This window comes from Aethalodelphis obliquidens, unplaced genomic scaffold (genome assembly GCF_003676395.1).
Source record: "Aethalodelphis obliquidens isolate GAN/ISIS:26980383/991018 unplaced genomic scaffold, ASM367639v1 scaffold9, whole genome shotgun sequence".
Lineage (NCBI taxonomy): Eukaryota > Metazoa > Chordata > Mammalia > Artiodactyla > Delphinidae > Aethalodelphis > Aethalodelphis obliquidens.
The window spans coordinates 35287988-35311859 of record NW_020837953.1 but is presented as its reverse complement, the minus strand read 5'-3'; the positions used below and the strand labels follow the sequence as shown (position 1 = coordinate 35311859).

Genomic DNA, 23872 nt, shown 5'->3' with positions numbered 1-23872 from the left:
TTGCAGCATTCAATAAAAATTCAGAAACATTTGGGCTGAAATCGCTGCTTTATCTGGAGGAGCCACAGCGCCGGGAGAGACCACTGCTGCGCGGGGGGAGCCCGGCGTCTCAGTCGCCGGAGCGCGCGACAGCTCCGCGCTCCAGCGCCCGCAAGGCCCCCGGGTGGCCCCGAGGACGCGGGGGGCTGGGGCTCCAGGAGCGCGCGCGGCCAGCTGGGGTCCCGGGCGCGCGCGGGGAGCGGCGGCCCGGCCGGGATCCCCCCGCGCCCGCGGCTCAGGTGGGCCGCGCCCAGCGCTGGCGGAGCCCGGGTCCCCGTTCTGCCCGGGCTGGATGGCTCATTCTGCTGGCTGCGCGGTGGCGGCGGCTGTCTGTGCGCCGCGCCTCGCCGCTCCCCCCGGCCCCCCGAGCCCGGGGCGCGCGCTCCCGCCCGGGCCGCCCGGGCCCCGCGGCGCCGCGGCCCGAGGCCCCGGGAAGCGCAGCCATGGCCCTGCGGAGGCTGGGGGCCGCGCTGCTGCTGTTGCCGCTGCTCGCCGCCGTGGAAGGTGAGCGGGCGGGCGGGTGATGGGGGCGGGGAGCGGCCGGGCATGAGCGGCCACCGGCGCCCACCTCCGCCCGGCGGCCCGCAAAGTTTGCCCCGGGGCTCGCGCCGGGCGCAGGTGGCCGCGGGGAGGTGTGTCCGGCCGCGCCGGGAGGCGCGGGCCCCACGGGCGCCCGGGAACGGCGGGCGCTGATTGACTGTGCCAGGAGGAGGCGAAGGGACCATCTTGCGGAGGCTTTGTAGCCAGCCCGGCGAGCGCCGCCCAGGGCCGGGGGCTGCCCACGCGCGCTCGCCGCCCCCGGCCCGGCCACCCCCTGCGCGCGGGCCTGGCCTTGCTCGGCACGGGGTGGAGGGGCGCCGGCCGCGGGGCCCGGCGCGCAGTTGGGGCTGGAAAGTTTGGTAGGGAGCGGAGGGAGGAAGGCACCGCGACTGGCTGGGGTGGGGGCTCCCGGTCCGCGCCCCCGGGATGGGGTCGGAGCCCCGAAGAGCGGGGACTGGCAGAGTGGAAGTGAGCGCGCCAGCACCCCCGCTCTGGTGCTTGCCCATCGCCCGCGGCTTACAATGGGGTCCCCTCCCCTGGAGGACTACGGGGGGGATGGGTCCGTGGGCATCTCTTAGCTGCGCGGGGTCTCCGGGCACCCCTGCCGGCCACCGCCCCGCTGGCGGCAGAGCTCAGAGTGGCCGCTGGAGCCCCGGGAACTCTCCAGCTGCCGCCAGGGCCGGACCAGATGCTCTTGCCATGTGTTGGCCTTGGCCAGGGTCTCTGGGCCGTCTCTCCATAGCCTCGTGTGTTGGTCCCACCCGACCCTCAAGGGGTCAGGGTGGCTGCCAAGTCTCCTGAGCCAGCTTGCTCTGGAGGGAAAGTTAGTGGGGTCTGGGTGTGTCCACCAGAAATGGACGAGCCTGTAGGGCAAGAAAGGAATATGGATAATGGTTCTCATGTGTACAGCTCTTTACAGTTTTCAAACCGCTTTACGGTTTATGAAGTACTTTGCACTATATGCAAAGTACTGTGGTTTACAACGTGCTGCACAGTTGACAAGATACTTTAAGCTTTACAAAGTGCTTTCCCACCCACAATTTTGTTGGATTCCCCAAAATAAGTCTTCCACGAAAGTCAGGTGGGTATGAACCTTCTAGTAGAAAGGGAAACTAAGGCTCAGAAAAGTCAGTGTCTCACCCTGTGGTCACTGGGTGATAAAAATAGAAGGGGGATCTCAAGTCTCTGAAGCTTGTGCTCTGTTCATTTTGCTGGGTCTTCTTGTCCCTAAACAGGGTGACCTCTTCCAGGATTCTGCCACCATAGGACCGAGGGGTACCTTCATCTCGGGCCATTTGGGGATGATGTGAAGCCCCTTTCCTTCTTGCAGCTCAAAAACCCCAAAAATACCAAAACAAAAAAAACCCTGATCGGACCAGGCATGGAGGCTGCAGCCCCTGCGAAAGGCGCAATGGGGGATCCCGTGCTATAACTTTAGTTTCTCAGTAATGAGTGCTTTAGTGACCGCAGTTCAGGGGGTGGAGGGGTGTCCCTGGATGGCAGCCGTAGTTTCTGGCACAGAGGCAGCTGTCCTCCGGCTCCTGGAGGATTTGGCGGCCGCCTGAGGTTTCCCGGAGTGGGGCCACTGGGGCACCAAGGGTGCCACGGGCCCTGGGTGTGGAGCGCAGCCCTGAGGCCGGGTGCTGATGGGAGCTCCCTGGAATATGGCTGAGGTACCACTTATTAGCTCTGGCTTTGGGGAAATGACTCATGCGTTGGCCCGCTATACATTGGGATGTTTACAGTATTATGGGGAGCTTGGCATAAATATTGCTATTCGGATTGTAGTCAGCGGTGCTGGAGGGGAAGAAAATTGGCCCCTCTCGTGTTGGAAAAGGCCTGGGTGTGTTTTTAATTACCGTGGGGTGGATGGAAGGGCCACGTCTGTCCGGCCGTGTCCCTGGGAGGCGGCGGTCAGAATCTGGTGGGCTCTGGCCAGACTCGACCCAGGGCCCTGGACCCTGGACACAGGGCTGATCGGCTGCTGACGTCACAGGAGGGCATGGCTGCTTGGGCTGCCACTTGGGGGGCAGGCTGGGAGGAGGGCTGTGGTCGGCACCCCAGACCTTGCTTCAGGCTCTTCCTTTGCCCCCTGGACACTAAGGAGTCTAGTCCATTAGGGGTTAAGAAGGAGCTGGCCTAATGGAGGGGGAGGTAGTGCGAGGTGGAAGTCAGAGGCCCCACTTCTCATTTACTATGGGACCCTGGGCCAGCTCCCTTCCCTATAAGGGGCTCAGCTTCTCTGGGTCTAAAATGTTCAACCTAGTCTCCTAGGATTCCATCATATGCACCCTGCCTCCCTTCCCTGAGCTTCAGTTTTCTCATCTGTCAAGTGAAGGTAATCATGCCAATGATTAGGCGTGTGTGTGAGATTCAGACCAGATAATGGATGGCAAAAAGTCACCTTGAAGAACTGTGTGGCCTCTGGGGGATGGAAGATGGGGATGGGCAGTGCTGTTCAGTGACACAACCAGAAGAGACAGGATCCTCCCGGGAGTAGCACAGTCTGTAAAAACAGGTCTGAAACTTGGAGTGATGGGAGGGCAGCCCCTGGGGCTCCCAGTACCCAGAGACGTGTGGCCACCACTCCTGGCCCTTCCCCCTCCTCGTGCCCTGTAGTAACAAGGCTGTCCTGAGTGTTAAGGTCTAGGAAATCCCCAGCCTCTGAGAGAGGAGAGAGGGTGTGTGTAGATTTTTTTCAGGCGGGGGAGGGTCCCTGTGTCAGGATGGTGAGTTTAGTATCTTAGTATCTCCCCCAAACCAGGAGACCCTCCAAAGGCAACGCAAGTCTGGAGCTTCCGGCGTGGGCACTTGGAGAGGATGGAAGTGCGCTAGGGATGTGTCCAACAGAAGACCAGCCGCTAGATGGAATCCAAAAGTTGAAGTCTAGAGAAAACCGGTCTCCTCTGTACATTTGTTCTTTTGGTTTCCAAATATTTATGGAGCTTGTTATCTAGCTGGTGTGGTGCTGGCTCCTGGGGCGGGCAGGGAGATAGGGGACAAACTGATGGGGAAACAGTTGGCAAGATATGTGGTAAGTGTATCCCAAGTACTGCCAGGAGGAAGTTGTGAACCACCTGGGGCAGCAGAAGCCGTTCAGGATGGAAAGCCGGTCACTTTGTCATTTATGGCTTTATTCTTTGCCTCATTTTCTTACTTCCCATTCTCTCTGCAACAAAACTTTGTCAGCCACCTGCCACATTAATGAACTGTGTTCCCAAAAGTTAAGGAGGTTAACTTTGGGACTAAGAGGAGGCAAATTCTTTGCCTGGAAACAGCGTGTGTAGAGACACAGAGGCATGATGATTGGGTACTTACTTGGGTGTATCTGAGGGAGATGGGTGTTGAGGGCAGCAAAGGGGGATGAGGCTGAGAATGGAGAGCAGGGCTCGGATGGAAGGCTGAGGAGTTTGAACTTGATGCTGAGGGCAGTGGGGAGCCATTGAATGTTCTTGAGACATTGGGACCTGGCCAGATTTGTTTTTAGAAAGATCACTGGCTTCAGTGTGTGGGATATCCAGGTGAGCCAGACCCCCTCCTACCCAGTCAAGAGAAGGCCAGCTTGTCTCTTCCTTGCTAGACTCTGAGCTCCCTGAGGGAGCTCATCTGGCTCATTTTTGTGTCCACAGTTGTGGTAAAAAGAGCTCCGTTCAAATGCCATCTCCCAGAGGCCTTCCCTGATTACCTCATCTAAAACAGGCTCAGTTCAGACACTTTCTATCCCTCCTGCTTTGTTTTACTTCAAAATACCCACTGCCATCTGAAACGGTATCAGAGATTTGTTGGTTTCCTTGTTTAGTGTCCATCTTGGCCACTAGACTGTAAACTCCAGGAGGGAAGAGGTTTTTGTCTGCCATGTTTGCTACGGCAGCCCAGTGCCTTGATCTGAGCCCAGTCACATGGTGCCCAGTAACTGAAAGACATAATCAGCTAAGAAATGTTGAATGAATGAATGAATGAATGTTGAGTGAACAAATGAACGAATATATTATACTGTGTTATACAGTAAGTATCTGGAGAATGATACAGAGATGGAGGAGAGAGTCATCCGGCTGGGGAGATGAAGGAGATCTTCCAGGAGGGAGAAGCATAGGGATGATGTGAGCAGGGATCCAGAATGCAGGCCAATGGGGATAATGCAGAGATCAGTTCAGCCAGAGCTCAGGATTCAAATGGGCCAGCAGCAGCTGTGTGCTAGGCAAGTCCCCCTTCTTACAGGGGTTGAGGGAGCCTGCCTGCCCCTCCCCCTGCCATACACCTCTTGTCTCTCCCACTCCCAGCCCAGCCCTCTGCTTGGGCATTACCTATCTAAGACCCAGCGACCTTCAGTGGGATTAATTTAGAATTGGTTTCTCTTTTATGTTTATTTCTCCTGCTTCTCATTTTTAAAGGAGGCTGCTTTCATGTATTCGTCTTAGCCAGGAAATCAGGGCTTAGATTTAAAGCCCGAATTCAAAAGCAAGTTGACTTATTCATTCCTCCATCCATCTATATATTTTAAAAGAGTCACCAGGCACCTCCTTCCTGTCAGGTGCTGGGTGGGAGAAGGGATTCCGGCTTTGGTGGGAAACAAGGCTGGCCAACTTCACTGACTGTAGAGTAGAGAAAAGGAGGCACAGCCTTCTGAGCAATCAGACCTGGGTTCAAATCCCAACACTGCACACTGTGTGCCCTGGGCAAGGAGCTGGACACCGTGTCCTCAGGGGTTCTTGTGGGCACCCACATAAAATGTCAGGCACGTGGCTATGTACAGTAGAGGCTGTTCTCAGCCCCACCAGGGCCCTCTTCCTTGGAATGCCTATGGGTGTGGTCAGTGTTGGCTGTGTCCTAATTTGCCCCCCCACCGCTTTTTGGCATTTAGATTGTTCAGGCAACGAATCAGCCCTCTATGTCTCCCCCAGCCCATCGCACAGGCTCCTAACTGTCCCTCAGCCTTGGGATGGTGACCCCACAAGTGTGGGCAGGCCTGGAGCCCCATCTCTGCCTCCGTCTTCAGGGCCCTGTTGGGGGCAAATACTTGGTTCTTACAATGGCAGGGAACTGAGGGTGGGGGGTCTCTCAACTGGAGTCCACAGGCCTTCTTAGTTGTGGGGCTCTGGGATCACCCTGAAATTATAATAGAATGTTGGATGTTAATGTGATTTTCCAAGGAAGAGGGGCCTTAGCTTTCAGAAGATTCTCAAAACAGTTGTGAAAACACAAGCCTATACCCAGACTCACAGTGGAGGGCTTGAGTCCTAGGTTGGCCCCGTGGCCCTACTGCCAGCCCCCCTGCCCTGCTGTGGCCCCAGCCCCTCCTAGGGGGTTGTCCTTCCTGGTGCTTTTGGCCACCGCCACTTCATCAAGGTTTTGCATCAGCCCCAAAGCCAGGATGGGGGCAGGTTCTCTGGGCAGCTATGCTGGGTACTCAGCAAGGCCCAGGGTACCAGCTTGTCATCTCTGCCTGCCCAGAGCTCACCTGTGAGCTTAGGCTGGAGGTCAAACCCCTGCAGGCAGAGAGACCCCTAAAGGAAGGGGCAGATGGAGCTGGCTGGTGACAGGCCTGGGCTGGACAAGGCAGAGGGGCTGTGCTCCCTCAGAGGGTGGAGGGGTGAGACCAGGATGGCCTCCTGGCAGAGGTGGACCTGGCCTGCACCTCTGACCGAGGCCCCGTCCCATCTCGTGGCCTGGCCTGCTTGCCTGACTTAGCTGGAGATTTGGTAGATCCGGATCGAGGCCAGGGATCTGTATTTTTAACTCACTCCCCAGGTCTTTCCATTGGGCAGGCAGATTTGCCCCCCCCCCCCACCCAGTGCCCTAAGATAAAACACAGGACTCCCGGGAAAGAGGAAGAGAAGCCTCAGCAGGAAGCTGGAAAGGACTGAAATGAAGTGAAATCAATCAGTTAGTGCCCCCGGCCCAGGCTGCCTGCCTGCTGGTGAACGGAGGGAGGCTTGGCTGGGGGAGGGCAGGGCAGGGCAGAGTGTTTGCACACCTCTCAGGGGTGGAGTGGGCGGTTGATCGTGACAGCACCTGGAAGCTTCCTGATTGGGATCGGCTGTCTGATAAGGCTGCCTTGAAAGCATTTTAGGGTTTTAGGGCCTTCTAAAGCAGGTGCCTTCCGGAGGGTGGAGAGGGGACACCTGTCTCCTCGGTGCTCCTGTGTCACCTGGGGGCCTTGCCTAGACCCCCTTAGCCTGGGCCGTGAGCTTCCTGGAGCCATCTGCAGCCCCGCTGCCGCCCCCTGGGGGTAGGGGTATCCTCGGGGAAGAGACCTTGTCTGCTCTGTGGCCTCGAGCAAGTGATGTACTCTCTGAGCCTCAGTTTCCTGATCTGTAAATGGGAGATACTGCCTGTCAGAGGCTCGTGGTGAGGGTTAAATGAGGTCCTGTATACAGTGGCCAGCAGAGCAGCCTGACCCGCGGCTGTGCCAGTATTCATCAGTTGTCATTACTATGAAATGTCAGCACCCTTACTCCTTGCCGGAGTACTTGCTTCTTTCTCTGAAATCCCAGAGCCCTTTAGGCAAGCCCTGACCACTCTCTCCCTTGTTCCATAAACAGCATAGCCTGGGGGTTACAAGGATGTCTGGAGTCAGACTGTCCTTTACTATGTGTCCTCTGGTCAGTTACTTAACCTCTCTGAGCCCTGGTTCCGTCACTTCTAAAATGGGGATAATAATAGTTCTTGAGGTGGTTGTGAGGAACGAAGGGGTTAATCCATGAAAGATGAAGCTGACAGACTGAATGTGTACCTCATGTGTGATGAGCACGCAGTAAATATTAACTGTGGCTGTTATTTTTCGAAACCAGTGGGAAACCGGAGTCAGAGTACGGGGACGTGGGTGCCGTTTTACTAGGGGGCTGTCTCTCCAGCTCTCGCCCTCTTCACTTAACCCCAGGAAAAAGCCAAAGGTTCAGAGTTAAGTTCTGAGTCTATCTAACTTTTGCTGAGTAGTTGAAAGGCCCCTCTAGCCTGCCTCTCTGGTTCCCATCCAGGTTTTTCTCAAGGGTCCATCCCCACCCCAATTCAGCCTCCCTAATCCCAGGAAAGGGACAAGATCTTCTATAGCTGTGCCCTCCTTCTTGGCCCTATCTATGCCTGCCAGGCACCAACTTCCATACATGATCATGGTAACAGCTCTCAGCTCTGCTAAGGGCGTTGTATATGTCATCTCATGCAGCTGCCCCCACAGCCTACCCAGTGCTTTGATTATTACGCCCATTTTACAGATGTGGAAACTGCAGCTCAGAAAGTGACTAGCCCAAGGACACATAACTAGGGAGTGGGAAGCAGGGATCTGAACCCAGGTCTGGAGGACTCTGAAGCTCATGCTCTTCACCGCCCTTCAAGTGGCCTCTGGAATGTATCTCCTGGCTCAGAGGAAATGCTTGGCTCTGGCGAGGGTCTCCAAGGCAGCCATCCAGCTCTGACTCCATCAACATCCTGAGATAATGCAAGCGGGAGGGTTCTGGAACTCACAAACCTGCCATAAAAATGCAATCTCTGTCATAATGGTCAGAATAATGTTGTTCTAACTTAGACAAATCGGGTGTTAACTCATTGCATTGTAAGGGGTACCTCCACAGAGAACTGAGGCTGTGGAGCAGTCACGGGGCCATTCGTAGCTTGTATTTCTAAACCCGTTAGCTGGTCGGGTTTTCACAGCAACCCGGTAAGTGGGCGGGAGCCATGGGGCCCATTTTAGAGATTAGGAAACTAAGGCCTGGGGGGATAATGGGACTTGCACAAGGTCAGTGGCCAGAGCAAGCTTGAAGCCCAAGGCCAGTCTCAAGGCCCAGAGATCGTCAATCCAATTTGAATTCTCAGCCAACATTTAAAAATCAAGAGCGTTTACAGAGCAATCCCGTTTCTGGCTTTGTGAGAAGTCAGACAATCTGGCTTCCCTGGGCCCACATTCCCACATGGCCACAGTTGGCTGGAGCCGAATAGTGGCTGCCTCTTCAGATAGAACACGTGAACACGGGGGTAGCTCACCACCACCTTGCGTCACACATTTGTGTTACTTGTCTGGCTCCTGTAGGGTTCAAGTTTGCCTCCTAGCTCTGCCCCTGTCTGTCTTGTGATCTGGAGTAAATTGCTTCTCCTCCCCGGGCCTCAGCTACCTCCTGTCTAAAATGAGGAAGTGGGACTCAGTGGTTTTGGAGGCGCCTTCCAGCTCCGGGATTCAATGCCCAGTACCAGGCTCCAAGCAAGGGAGGAGAGAGCTGGAAAGAGGACAGGGCTCTGCCCCTGGGAAGTGTATCAGTTATCCACTGCCGCCTAATAAGCCACCGCAAAATGTACCGTCTCAAAACAACAGTGATTTAGCGTTTCTCCTGGTTCAGTGCAGTGGCTGGATGAGGCTGGGCGTTTATTCTGCTCCACGTGGTGTCGGCTGGGAGCACTCCTGAGCTTGCCCTCGGCGAGGCTGTGCCGGAAGGTCTGCCGTGGCCTCACCCACATCTCTGTGGCCCTGGTAGGGAAGGCTGGAAGACCGGGCCCGCTCTCTCACTCCTCACGATCTCTCACTGGTCAGTAGTCTACACTGAGCTTTCCCTGGCGGCTGGCTCTCAAGAGGGTAAAGCAGAAACCGTAAGACTTCTCGAGGCCTGGGCTGTAATGTCACAGAACATCACCCCTGCAGCCAAAGCAGGTCACAAAGCCATCTCAGATTCATCCCAGGCTTCCTCATCCGGTTCGGGGAGAGGGGAAATACACTGGGCTTGATTTTCTGTTCCGTCGTTAAAGGGAAGCGCCGTTTCCTGCCGACAGTTTAACACACAGCGTCTGCCCGTGCGTTGCCCAGCGTAGTCTTCAGCGCGTCTTTGTAGGTGATGCTCATCGCCCCCCCCCACCTGCCCACTCCACCATGTGCACGCATCTCCTTGTGCTCTGGGCCAACCTGTGGTCCAGACTTAGCTGTAGGCCCCCTTCACGGGAGACGGCTTTGTGTTTAGCGACGGCAGGTATAGTTGGTGGCCACGTGGGAGACAGTCTACCACCGGGACCGACAGGGCAGGGACTCTCCACTTCACCTCGTCCCCTGCTCTGCCCAAGGCCTGGTGCATGGTAGGCGCTAAAGAGATGTTTGTGCAGTAAAGGAACCTACAAATTAATTACAAATAATAACCCAGGTCATAGCTATTCAAGACCAGGCATGAGGAAGAGGCCCTGGGCTGGTGGGATTGAATTTGGAGGATGGGACCAAGGCGCCCCTGTGGCTTGGAGCAGGTCACATCGCCCCTCTGGGCCTCAGTTTTCTCCTTGGTAAATAGGGGATCATGATTTAACCACCTGAGAAGGCTGTGCCAGGGAGCAGCTGTGTTCTTAATTCAACCGTAAAAGAACCTGTAATGACGTGACTGGTTTGTCACTCCTGCCTTGGCCAGGGGCCACTGTAGGAGCAGGGAAGCACTGGGGGAAATCTGAATGTCTAAAGGCATTGGTTGACCAGTTGCTGTTAAACCTAAGCCTGGACTACAGGTTGGCTGAGAGCACGTGGAGATGTGTGCACATGATGAAGTGGGTGGGGACACAGCTCTGAGCAGTGCCTTCAAAGATGTGTTGAAGACCATGGGCAACACGTAGACAAATTTTATTGTCAAACCATTAAGCAGGAAACAGGGCTTCTGTTTGCTGACTAAACAGGAATCAAGCCTACACCAACAATATATTTTGTTTACTTTTCTTCTTAATTATATGTGGGGAAGGGTCATTTTATTTTATTTTAGTTTTTTAAATATTTATTTTGGCTGCGCCACATCTTAGTTGCAGCATGAGGGATCTTTAGTTGCAGCACACGGAATCTTTAGGTGCGGCATGCGGACTCTTAGTTGCGGCATGCATGCGGGAACTAGTTCCCTGACCAGGGATCGAACCTGGGCCCCCTGCATTGGGAGCGTGGAGTCTTACCCACTGGACCACCAGGGAAGTCCCTACACAGATAATATAAGCACATAATAAATCATAAGAGTCCTTCTGATACACCTTAGTCTATCTTTTATTTTTAGAAACACTAAAAATATGTTTGGTTTTGTTTCTTGTTTGCACAAGGGGAGCTGAATTATTATTTGGGGTCTAGTTTTGTTACCCAAAGTCTAAGTCTTATTCTTTTAGTAAGTGAGTTAAGCCTGCTCATGTTTTTTGTTTTTTTTATATAAATTTATTTATTTTAATTTTGGCTGCGTTGGGTCTTCGTTGCTGCACGTGGGCTTTTCTCTAGTTGCAGCGAGCGGGGGCTACTCTTCGTTGTGGTGCACGGGCTTCTCATTGCGGTGGCTTCTCTTGTTGTGGACCATGGGCTCTAGGCACGCGGGCTCAGTAGCTGTGGCTCGTGGGCTCTAGGGCACAGGCTCAGTAGTTGTGGCGCACGAGCTTAGTTGCTCCGCAGCATGCGGGATCTTCCTGGACCAGGGCTCAAACCCGTGTCCCCTGCACTGGCAGGCGGATTCTTAACCACTGCACCACCAGGGAAGCCCCTGCTCATGTTTATTGATGTAACTGATATGTTTGGTCTCAACTCTGTTGTGATGTTTTATAATATTGTGTATTTTATTGGCCGTGCTTCCTTTTCTACCAGATGTGAATTCTTTACTCTGGTTTATTTAAATATGTTTGGTATTTAGGAAGGTTTTTGGTTTTGTTCTGGTGGTAACCTTTGTACTTATGCCTTCTTTCTTCTGCAGTGTCTAACCTGCTCTTATAGCATCCAGTGTGTTCCTTCTCTCTAGAATTTCCATTTGTGTCTTTTTTGTATCTTTCTTGTCTCTACTGAACAGATTCAGGCTTTTCCTTCTTAAACATATTAAACAGTTATATTAAAATAAATAAACAAACAAATAAATAAATAAATCCCAAGAGTCCTGGCCTGAGACCTCAGACTCACAGGCTGTCCGGGTTGTGAATGAGTGAGGTGAGCTGGGCGTTCAACAAACAGCAGTGCCCCTGGGAGAGCACATCTTGTCTAAAGAAGGCAGGTGCTACCCACTCTTGACCGTGTTGCTGTGCCGGGATTGGGGCTCAGTTTTGCCAGATCTTCTGGTTTGCAAAACTCTTTTTTTTTTTTTAATTAATTAATTTATTTTATTTTATTTTTTTGGCTGTGTTGGGTCTTCGTTGCTGCGCGCAGGCTTTTCTCTAGTTGCGGCGAGCGGGGGCTACTCTTTGTTGCGGTGTGTGGGCTTCTCATTGCAGTGGCTTCTCTTGTTGCGGAGCCAGGCTCTAGTTGCACAGGCTTCAGTAGTTGTGGTTCATGGGCTCAGTAGTTGTGGCTCGCGGGCTCTAGAGCACAGGCTCAGTAGTTGTGGCGCACGGGCTTAGTTGCTCTGCGGCATGTGGGATCTTCCCGGACCAGGGCTCGAACCCGTGTCCCCTGCATTGGCAGGTGGTTCTTAACCACTGCGCCACCAGGGAAGCCCTGGTTTGCAAAATTCTGATGTTTATGGAAAAACTGGGTTTTAAATGTTTGCTCAGTTTATTCTAAAATATAGTCCTGGCCAAACCACTTCGTGTTTGCTGGCTGGATTTGGCTCCCTGGCTGACAGTTTACAAGCTCTAGCTGAGGTGTTACGGGGAGAAGTAGCAAGGGTGTTGTTACCTCCATTTTACAGATGGAGAATTTGAGGCTCAGAGAGCTGAAGTGACTTGCCTAAGGTCAGTGAAGGTGTCAGGTATGCTGGTAGGCAGTGAAGGTGTCGGAAATGCCTCATAACCTTGGACTGGGGAGTCTTTTTTCCTGGAATTTTCCTCCATGGTTTCTGTTTCCCACCTTCCAGAACAATCCAGGTGCAGAAGCCCCTTCTTGCAGGCATCTGCCATGTTTGAAGGCAGAGAGCATGTCTTCCTTCAGTTTCTTCTTTGAGGGCAGAGTTGGTGGAATGGAAGGCTCGTGGTCTTGGAGTAGAACCATGCCAGGTTGGACCTCTGGCTCTGATACTTACAAACAGCCTGACCTTGGCCCTTTTAACTTACCTCTTTGCACCTCAGTTTCTTCCATGGTAAAATGGGGTTAGGAAAGCTTCCTAGAAGAGGTGACTTCTGAGATGCTTAGTAAGGAAGAGCCAGGTGAAGAAGTGGCAAGGCAGGCATTCCAGGCAATGGGACATCAACAGAGATCCGAATGGGAGGCCCATGAGTGTGTGATGTATTTGGGGAGCTGGAAAGGGTCCTGTGGCTGAGAACAGGGCATGCCAAGCATCGGGGCGGGGCACAAGCTGCCTGGCCCCAGCAGGGAGAGAGTGTGGGGTCAACATTCCCATTATGGCGACGACATATGTCCACAGCACCAACTTGTCACTTGGCCTGAGTCCATGGGAAGCCGGAAGGACAAAAAGCATCTGAAACGTGTAAGTGGGGAGAAAGCGGCTTAGCGCACAGTGGGATGCGTCCGCCTGAATGGGACTTCTCCACCTCTCACGGGGAGGCAGAGCCTGGGAACAGCCCCGGCCAGAACCCGTGGGGCCTTTCTGGAACCCACGAAAGGCTGTGGCCCAGGGAATCTGTTCGAGTTGGGGCCCCGGCTGGTACGTCTTCTCGCCTGTCCTCGTCAGTGTCAGCTGTCACTCCCCACAGCCTCAGATGGCAGTTCCTGCGGCTCTCGGGAAAACAGTCGAAAGTGCTCCTGAGATGCCAAGGAGGCCCTGATGCTGGGTGTCCCCGAGCCGCCCGGAAGCCCAGCCGCGCCAGCAAGGTTCAGGACTCCCTTCTGACTGGCCCCTTCTGGAGTTGAAAGGGTTCCGATGAGGCCGGGCCCCTTGGCCTGGGTCCAGGGACATAGACGAGGCAGGAGACGGCTGGGGCAAGATCCTGGACTTTGGAGACAGTCAGACTGTTTAAATCCTGGCTTCTCCACGCGCCAGCTGTGTCACCTTGGGTAGGTCATTTCCTCCTTGGCCTTAGTTTCATCTGGAAAATGAAGATAATATCACCGATAAAAGAGATAATGTATGAAAAGCAGGTGTTTACCCAACCTCTCCTAGCCTCAGTTTCTCAGCGGTTTAGTGATTTATAAGAGTAGTGGTAATAATAACAGTAGCAACAAGCACTTATTGAGGGCTTGCTAGAGACCAGGAACTGGGTTTAGTGTTATTATTGCCTGCATCCTATAGATGAAAAAATTAAGGCTTAGAGAAAATAAATAATTTGCCCACCGTCATTCAGCCAGTAATGGTGGAGCTGGACTCTAAATTCGGGCAGCCTGGGCTTCCCTGGTGGCGCAGTGGTTAAGAATCCGCCTGCCAATGCAGGGGACATGGGTCCAAGCCCTGGTCCGGGAAGATCCCACAATCCCACATGCCACGGAGCAACTAAGCCCGTGCACCGCAACTACTGAGCCTGCTCTCTAAAGCCCACCAGCCACAACTACTGAAGCCCGCGCGCCTAGAGCCCGTGCTCCACAACAAGAGAAGCCACCGCAATGAGAAGCCCGCGCACCGCAACAAAGAGTGGCCCCCGCTTGCCGCAACTAGAGAAAGCCCGCGTACAGCAACGAAGACCAAAAATAAATTAAATAAATAAGTTAAAAAATGATAATAATAAATAAATAAATTCAGGCAGCCTGACTTCAAGATAGATTGACAAAGAGCTGATTTCTTTTCTTTCCTTCTCCTTTTTTTTTTTTTTTTTTGCTGCGCTGGGTCTTCCTTGCTGCACACAGGCTTTTCTCTAGTTGCGGCGAGTGGGGGCTACTCTTTGTTGCGGTGCACGGGCTTCTCATTGCGGTGGCTTCTCTTATTGTGGAGCACGGGCTGTAGGCACGCAGACTTCAGTAGTTGTGGCTGGTGGGCTTCAGTAGTTGTGGCTCACGGGCTCTAGAGCACAGGCTCAGTAGTTGTGGCGCATGGGCTCAGTTGCTCCGCTGCATGTGGGATCTTCCCCGACCAGGGCTCGAACCCGTGTCCCCTGCATTGGCAGGCAGATTCTTAACCGCTGTGCCACCAGCGAAGTCCCTCTTTTCTTCTTTTTGGTATTTCAAACATACAGAAAAATTTTAAGTAAACACCCATATATCCTTCACCTAGATTCAACAATTGTGACCATTTTGCCACATTTGCATCCCTCTTTGTATGGGTGTATGTGTATGTATGTGTATATTTTTTGCTGAACCATTTGAATGTAAATTGCTGACATGGACAAAGCACTAATGTTGACTGAGAAGTGATCCGTGTATGTCTGAGATCACTTTGCCTGCACACAGGAGGACTTGAACATTGGCAGCAGTTAGGAAGAATAGAATACCTACGGCCGACCAAGGGATCCCCCTGTTCTACCTTATTCAGTGCTCGATGTGGCCTAGGTGGGAACTGTTAGCGGTGTCTTCATTTTCAGAAGAAGGAAGAAAGACTCGAAGGTTAAGTAACTTACAGCAAAATGTGAGGTTGTGATTTACACCTGTGTCTACTTGACAGCAAAGGCTCTCCCACAAAACTTTGGGGGCCCACTTTTCTCCCCATCAGGTTTACCTCTATTTTAGCCACCAGAGCACAAGCCAGGGCAGCATGTGGCAACTTTGCTCCCAGCTGTAGTTGGACATGGCCCTTTCTCTCTGGGAATCGAGGGGAAATTATAGAGGCAGATGGACTTGGAAAAGTTGGGGACTGGCCCAGGGTTCACAGTTAATCAAGTGGTCATGAGGACTCAGGTCTTGGGACTTCTAGAATACACTATGCTGTTTTATGTTGCCCCCTTGCCTGGGTACCCTTCTCACCTTCTTCCTCTGGCTAATTCTTGCTGCGTATTAAGACCAAGTTTGAGTGTCTCCTATTTGAAGCCTGCCCTGACCTCTCTGATCCCTCCTGCTTCTGTGTGTAGTGTTGGACTGTCCTTGGTGACTTCTGTGTTCTTAGTGGCACTTTGTATGTACCTGTTTTATATTGCCTAGGTTAGATCATACTGGATACTGTGTCAACGTGTCTGGTTTACCCCCAGCCATACTGGGAGATCCTCAGTCATACTGGTTGAGTCGAGTACAGTTGGAGAACTAAATAGCTGAGCAGTTGGATGGGAGCTTGAGTGATTGATGGCTGGATGGATAGAGAATGAGGGCATGGATTGGATGGATGGATGAATGATGGGCAGGTTGATAGGTGGATAAATGGATAGAGATAGATAGATAGAGAAAAGGATGGTTTGATGGAGATTGCATGGATTGGATGGATGGAGGGATGGTTGGATGGTTGAATGGGTGGAGGGATGATGGATGGATGGATGGATAATGGCAAAATGGTTGCATGTTTTAGATAGTTGGTTGGATAAATGGATGGAAGAACGAACAAACACAAAAAACCAGAGTACATTTCTCCCCCTCAGATTCCCTTTGGCATCTAGACTGTGATATTTCCTTATTCTCCACTTTTTGGACTTAGAAAGAACTGGCCAACAGTACACTCCCCAGGTTTGGAGAAACCTTCTGAGCCGCTGACTGTGGTTTTGCCAAAGTTGCTGCACTGGGGAGTTCCAGAAACGTTGGCCCCCAAAGTGAATTTCTGTAAAGTAAATCCTATTTTCCCATTGACTTGTCTCACAGTTTTGCAGCTGTGTGCCTGCTGTCAGGAGCTGGTACTCTCAGAGGCTGGTGGCAGGTGGGGGAAGAGCTTGAACTCCCGGGGGCATCAGCTGCTCTGAGCTTCCACTCACTCAACCTTGAGAGCAGCCTGATGCTGGCCAGGAGCACAGAAGCTTGGAGCCAGGGGAACAGATTTGGCATCTGGTCCCAGAAGCCCCAGCTTCCAGTAGGATGCTATGCTGCTAGGCTTCTGGGGTAGCACACTCAGTCTCCCCCAGGCTTATCGGTTTCCATTCATCTGTCCATACATCCTTCCTTCTTTCCCATAATCCTAGCTTCCTTCCTTCTCTCCATTCATCCATCCTTTTATTCTGTCTATCCATTCAACCATCATTTATGAAAGCCTCCAGGATGCTGGGGGACATAGAGGGGAATGAATCAGAATTGACTTTCTCGTGTTAAAGAGTTATATCCCAGCAGAGGGATGGGCAACGTCTCCCTCCTCTTCCTCCTTTTCCATCTCTTTCCCTTCCCCTTCTCTTTCTCCTATTTCTCTTCCATCATCAACATCATCATCATAGCAGCCTCTCACCATTGAGTCCCTATTAAGTGCTAGGTACCATACTAGCTGCTTTTCTGACACTTTCTCATTTATTCCCCTCAATAACCCTGCATCACAGTTATTATCACTGATTTTGCCAATAAAAAAGCAGGTTCAGAGATGTTTGGTGAAGTGAGAAATACTTGGGTGTAATGGAATTTGTTGAGTGCGAAGGGGAAATGTCTTCCAGCCTGGGCTGGTGGAAGGCATATTTATATTTAGCCCAGTAGGATTTTTGACCCATGGTAAATGGAATGGAGGGCATTCTTAGCAGAGGGGACAGCTTGAGCGAAGGCCGAGAGGGGCGGGTTTGTAGGAGCCACAGTGAATGAAACTGTGTGAAAGAAAGAAAAGGGAGATGAGGCTGGGGAGAAGGTTTGAGCCAGGTAAGAGAGGCGTTGAGTAACAAGGCCTCTCTTGTGTTTGAACTTGATGCTGGAGGCAGTAGGGAGCCATGGAAGGAAGTCAGAAGCAGGGAAGGGTTCACGAAGATGGCCGTGGGGGCTGGTGTGGGGGGAGGATCCAGAGCGGGGAGGGGCAGGCTGGGAGGGGTGTGTGTGGTCTGGCCCAGATTGAACCAGACCCTGGGTGCAGGCTAAGCCTGCCCAGCCAGCTCCTCTGGTCATGGGAGGGGCCAGGATGTAGGGAACATACTGAGAGGGGGGCCAGAATGGTGGGAACCATGGCAGAGTGAACATGTCAGAGAGGGCAGCTGCCTGGCCCCTTGCCTCCCCTCCTGGAAGCCCTCCAGCTTCTCCAGAGAGCTCCTGGGAGCCTGTCCGACCCCACCCACTTCACCCCTTGGTGCCAGGGAAAGGTTGTGGACACCTTGCTGGGGCTCAGCAATTCCACAGAGCCTAGCCAACCCAGGCAGCACACCAGGAACGATCCCAGAATGCAAAATACTAGAGCCGGACATGTGGGGAAACTGAGACCAGAAGGGGACAGCACCTGCCTGAGGTCACACAGGGCCGGTTGCAGGCCTGGGACTAGGTCTGCACCTGCTAAAAATCTTTCCAGGGGAGATAAAACCTTTAAAACCAGTGGCTCCCTTTTGTAGCTGTAGAGACTTGGATAAATTATTTAACATCTGCCTCTAACCCTTTTGAGAATAAGATGGGATCAAAATAAATAATGGGCATCTAAAAAATGACTTAACCATTCTGACTTTCAGCTTGCCCTTCTGTCAAATGGCAATAATAGGGCTTCCCTGGTGGCGCAGTGGTTGGGAGTCCGCCTGCCGATGCAGGGGACACGGGTTCGTGCCCCGGTCCGGGAAGATCCCACATGCCGCGGAGCGGCTGGGCCCGTGAGCCATGACCGCTGAGCCTGTGCGTCCGGAGCCTGTGCTCCGCAGCGGGAGAGGCCACAACAGTGAGAGGCCCGCGTACTGCAGAAAAAAAAAAAAAAGGCAATAATAGTAACGACAAAAACAAAACATCATTTAGTGATTGTCCTCCCCGTAAGAATGTAAGCTTCATGAAGGCAGGGATTTTTGTCTCTTGTTTACAAGCGTCCGGCATGGTGCCTGGGACCTAGTAGGTGCTCAGTAATCCATGAATGAATGAATGAATGAATGAAGGAGGACTAGCCATCATGTATGGGCTCCCTACAGTGTGCCAGGCACACAACCCTTTACATGTCGAATCCTGCTTAATCCTCACAACAACCCCATGGAGTAGGTATGATTATCCCCACTTTACAGATGGGGAAACTGAGACTCCTATGACTTGCCCATGGTCACAGGGTTCCTGGGCGATGGAGCTGAGATTAAAGCCCTGCTCTGCGTGACCCTGCAGGCTGCAGGGCTGCACAGCTGCTGCAGAGTTGAGTGAACACCGTGGTGTTTCTGACCCCTATTTCAGAGCCTGGCCCAAAGCAGAGGCTGGATGTACGGTGTCCCTTGCCCCGTTCTCCCTGGTCCCCTTTCCTGGACCTCAGTTTTCCCATCTGGAAAGCTCCAGGGATGGACTCTTACCTTCTCAGGGTGCTTGCACATGGACTTCCCACACTAGGGAGGATGCTCCCACAGCTAATAACTCTAGATTGTCCAGGCGATTGTGACCAACCCCCATCCCAAAGGGAAAAGACCTGGAGGTTTCTCCACATCCCCTCCCCCTCCTGGGACCGCAACACCTCCCTGGTCTCTTCGCTAGCTTCCCGAGGGGCTCCGAACTGGAGGCCAGACTAATCCGCCCGGATGGCAGCACGCGGAGGCCTTTTGGGAGGGGCGTGTTCCCCGCTGCCTGGCGGCGTCCGTCCGTCCCAAGGTGCGAGGCTCCAGCTGCACGCGGCAGGCCAGGCTGCCGCTCTGTCTGGAGCAGTGCTCAGAGAAACAAACACAGCTGTGTTTATTCCAGAAATTACACATCCTGATAATCTGCTCGCTCGGGATAATGCCTCCCAGTTAGGATCACAGGAGGAGCCATGCCGCGTTTCCTGAATTTCTGGGCCGATTTTAATTCTCTGTGACAACTGTGCTGTTGGGCCGACCTTGGCCAGTGGGTAGACCTCAGCCAGCGGGCACCTAGACACCTTTGGAATGTTCTGTCTTGAGGATGGTCGGCATTCTCACCTGGGCATGAGATGCTGGGAGGAGAGGACCTTTTGCCTTGACATCTCCAAATTGGGAGACTTGAGCCTGACCCGCCCCCCACCCCCACCCCCCCAAACCCTGGCCACCCTGGGACAAAGAGACACACAGACCTGTTTTAGGAGAACATGAGCTGGGATTGGATTTTGAATCTAACGATGCTGTTTCTCTAAAACATTTCATGACTTCCTATTGCTTTCAGGATACAGACCCACCCTCCCCATAACCCAGAGGCCCTGCTTCGTCTGGCTCCTGCCCATTTTCTGGCTTATCTCCATCACCCACCTTGGTCCAGCAGTTCTACCCACTCCGGCCTTTCAATTCCTTACGCTCCCTAGGCTTCTTCCCACCACAGGGCCTTTGCACTGGCTGATTCCTCCAGGCTGATTGCTCTGCTCGTCACCTGGACAACTCTCACCCATCCTCCACTTTTTCAGAGAAATTTTCCATAAGCTCTCAATAGTTCCACAGGCCGATCTTTTACAGCAGGGGTCCCCAACCCCTGGCCATGGGAAAATTGTCTTCCACGAAACCGGTCCCTGGTGCCAAAAAGGTTGGGGACCGCTGCTATACAGCATTTGTCAAAGTCATAATTGTAAAATAATTAATGTTGTTTCTTGGATCGTCTCTCTTTCTCTCCTACCCAATAATACATTCCATAAGAGGAGGAACAATGATTCAATTGCTTCATCGCTAGATTCCCGGGCCTGCCATAGAGCCTGGCCCATAGTAGGTGCTCAATAGCTATGTATTGACTGGAAGACTGAAGGAAGGAAGGAAGGAAGGGAGGGTGGGTGGGTTCTCGGGATAAGTGAAAGGAGGATACGCTTCTGTTTGTTCTTTTGGGTGACAGTTGGCAAAGTGCTGTGACATCCATCATCTCCCTTTAATTGAAGAGACTGGTATTGAAGTCCGCAGGGGCTTGGCACGGGGCCAAGCCCCAGGGTGGGGGTGGGGATCTGAAGTGAATCAGACATCATGGGTCTTGCCCTCGGAGCTCGCACACTGGATGTGCACAGCCCCCTGGGAGGAAGGCCCACTGGGATTGTTCTTCTAGATGGACGGATGAGGCTTCTGCTACTCAGAAAGGGGGAAGTAGCTTGGTGGGGCCACTCACTCAGTGGGTAAGTGGGGACAGATGTACACTCATCTGGTGGACGTCAAGTCTACTGACCCTTCCCCTCTTCTCTCTGGCACTCAGATGGGTGGTACCAAGGGGTCCCTGGCCTCTGGGGGCCTGCAGCCTGGTGCCTTGACATCCAAGCCTCTAACCAGCTGTGTGACTGTGGATGAATTACAGTGGGCCATGCAGACTGCCCTGCTCTGTGGAGCTTTCCTTCTAGTGGGAAAGACTGGAGATAATATCTAGTGAGCAGATTAGGTGTTGGTGATGCTAAGGAGAAAAATGAAGGGAAGGGGAGCCACGGTCAGGACTTGGCTTCTACCTTGAGCAAGATTCCAGCAGCGGAGGGTTTTGAGGAGGTGACAGGATCTGACTTGTGTTTAGAAAGTTGCTCTGGCTGTGGTGAAGGGAAGAGACTGCGGGGGCACGAGCAAAAGCAGGGGACAGGGAGGAGCCTGTGCACAGGCCAGGCAGGTGGTAGTGCTCGGACTGAGGTGGTGGGAGTGGGAACCCGTCAGTAGATGGCCCTGGCTTTGCTGGTTTGTAGGAAGGTGCAGAGCTGAGGAAGCACCCTGCATCTCTCCTCATCCTGGCCCTTCAGCCCCACCTCCCACCGCAGGAGGCTCTGTTGGTGTTTGTGATGTGGAAGCATCTGTCTTTTTGTTTCTAACATAAATTAATAAGTTATTGACAACTCAATCTCCTGGCAGCTGTGTTGGCAACTGAGGCATGTGCTGGATGGTTCTGGCTGGGGCTGGAAGGCAAGGGGGGAGGGGGAGGGCCTGGCCTGGGTCCAGGTCCAGCCTTTGTCAGGACCCTCTGGGTGACTTTGCTCAAGTCCCTTCACCTCCTGGGGCGATGGTTCGTCCATCTGTAAAACGGGAGGAGGAGACTTGGCCCCTTCTGCCCTGGCCACCATAACCTCATGGCCAGCATCCTTGGAGCTACATATATTAAGCACCTACTGTGTGCTGGGCTCCTTAGAGCAATACAGAGGGGACTATGCCTTTTTGCCATCCTCAAGGAGGTCAGAGTCAAAGTGAGAAGACTGGGTTAAACAAAAGCCACGTGTTGGGCCCAGGATGATTAAATAATGCACAGCCAGGGGCAGCCAACCAGGGGGCTCTGCAAACACACTAGCTGGGTTCAAGTCCTGGTGTCAGCTCTTACTAGATGTGACTGCTCTGGAGCCCCAGTTTCTGTATCCGTAAAATGGGGATAATAATAGTCCTTACCTATTGAGGTTGTGACACATAGTAAGTGCTCAATAAATGATCATCATTGTGTAGAGGGCAGGCACAGAAGGCAGAGCTGGGAATGCCTTTGTCCAGACTGTGCCCCTGACCCAGTCCACACCCAAGGAGATTGCCTGATCCTCGGTTCCAGCAGTCCTAGGGTTCACTCCTGGGTCTCAGGACCTACAGAGCTGGGCAGCAGTGACCCCGGGAGACAGTGTCCTCTAAAGGAAAGGACTCAGCTCCAGGGTGCAATAGAGCATTCGCAGGCTGTGTGACCTCAGGCTGGCGACACAGCCTCTCTGAGCTCCAGGGGTGATAAGTGTCCCCATCTGTGCCTCCCAGGGTTGCTTAGGGATGAAACAACAGCCCATTTGGAAAGGGCTCAGAGGGTGGGGCTCAGCGAGTTCTGGCTTCCTTCTGCCCAGATGCCAGTTGCCTCCCAGGTGTGCGAGCCAAGAGCTGCAGGGGCCTGGGGAAGGTGAGGGACGGGGGTGTGGATAAGGTGGTGGGCAGGCGCCTGGAGGTGGGAGGGAGAAGGATTTGGAGGAGGGCCTGGGGTTGGGGGGAGAGGGCAGCTCTAACAGTTCTCTTGAATTTTTGAGAAAACCTTTCCTCTATCCTCATATAATTAAGAGTATTTTTTAAATGCTGTGTTGAAACAAAAATAGCCCATTTCCATATGACCTCATTTCATTCCATGCCCCCCACGCAAACACACACACACACACGACTAGATTTTAAAGCTGCCTTTAGTGCCTCTGCTAAAGGATCCTTATTTTTGTGTAACAGGTAACTATTTAGGGACCCCCCCCCACCCCTTTATGTTCTGATTTGTAGTTGGGGGCCTTTGACAATAGCTGACATCACAGCTCTTTGCAATTTACAAGGTATGTTCTCAGGCACTATCTCAGTGGTCCTAAGGAGGGAGTGGATGTCCCCATGATCCACCACTTGAAGGTAGGACCATGCCAACTTTATCTTTTTATCAGCATCGTCTGGCCCAGGAAGAGGCATGTTCCACATTCAAACTCAGTTGATGTCAGTTGAATACAGATAAAGAATGAGGCTCATAGTACAGAGGAGGAAACTGTGGCTCAGAGAGGTGAAAGGATTTGCCCAGGTGGATTTTTCTTCAGATTCAAACGCAGGACTGTCCAAATTCTCTGTGTGTTCCCCTCCTCAGCTGTCTTTCTAGTCAGCCCCTTCATTTTGAGACTGGGAGACTAAGCGCCAAAGAGGACAGAGGACCTGTGCTGGGTCACACAGGGATCACGTGACCCACAAAAATGTTAACAACACAGCGTTGACTTTACAAAGTAGGTTCACATCCTAGTAATTAGCATACCTGCAGCCTCACTCTGTGCTAATTACATTGCCTTGTTGAATCTATCACTGCAAGGCAAGACGTTATTGTCTCTGTTTTCGAGATAAGAGAACCTCTGAGAGGTTTAGTAACTTGCCCAAGGCCACACAGCCAGTAAGTGGCAGAACTGGGATTTGAATCCAGCATCTTCTGACTAAAACCCACACTCAAGGCTACTACATCAGGCTGGCTGGACTTGGTGGGGACAGTGCCAGGAACCCAGGACTCTAGACTCCTGGCCTCTTGGCCTCCAAAACCAAAATTATAGCCAAGAAGCCATCCCCATGGGGAGCTCCTGCCCTGGGCCCCCCGAATCAGAGGCCAGCTTAGGGTGGGGCAGGGGGCTGGTGTCTCTCTCAGGGCTCTCTGTGTAGGGGCAGGAGGCAGCCGCTGCTGTGGCCTGGCGCATAGGGAGCCAGCCCTGCTGCCTCTTTAGCAGGGTAAGGTACCCCTCCCTTCTCACACAGCCCCTGTACACTGTCACCTTTCACCTCCACAGTCCCGACTGAGCCCTGAAACATCCTCGTGAGACAGGCAAGGCAGGGAGAAACTTCAGTTTGAGAAACCGAGTCCCAGAGAAATGTACACCCCAGGAGAGTGCTACAGGAACGTCAGTGTTCTTTGGCAGTGGTTCTTAACTTTTTGGGGGCGGTGAAGAGCCTGGAGAAGCTGACAAAGCCTATGAACTCCCCACCCTCCCAGGAAATTGGAGACACACCTCCGCATACTCTTGTATCTAATTTCAGGGGGCTCACAGTTTAAAAGCGTCTGTGGTTTTGCTCTGGGATGCCGATGATGGTGACAGGCTACTTTGTGGCAGGCCGGGTATTCGATGCTTCACATACATTACTTCCATTGAATCCTCATAGCATCCCTGCAAGGTAGGGAAAC

At 53.0% G+C, this 23872-nt stretch overlaps 1 protein-coding gene across 1 annotated transcript in view; it reads left to right on the top strand.

Moving 5' to 3' along the window:
• Positions 1–344: 344 nt before the first annotated feature.
• EPHB2 (EPH receptor B2) overlaps positions 345–23872 on the top strand; it is a 186778-nt gene continuing 163250 nt past the window's right edge. Inside the window, exon 1 of the mRNA XM_027109808.1 lies at positions 345–543. Within this exon, the coding sequence (XP_026965609.1) occupies positions 483–543 (61 nt within the window). The 5' untranslated portion in view covers positions 345–482. The remainder of the gene's footprint in view (positions 544–23872) is intronic.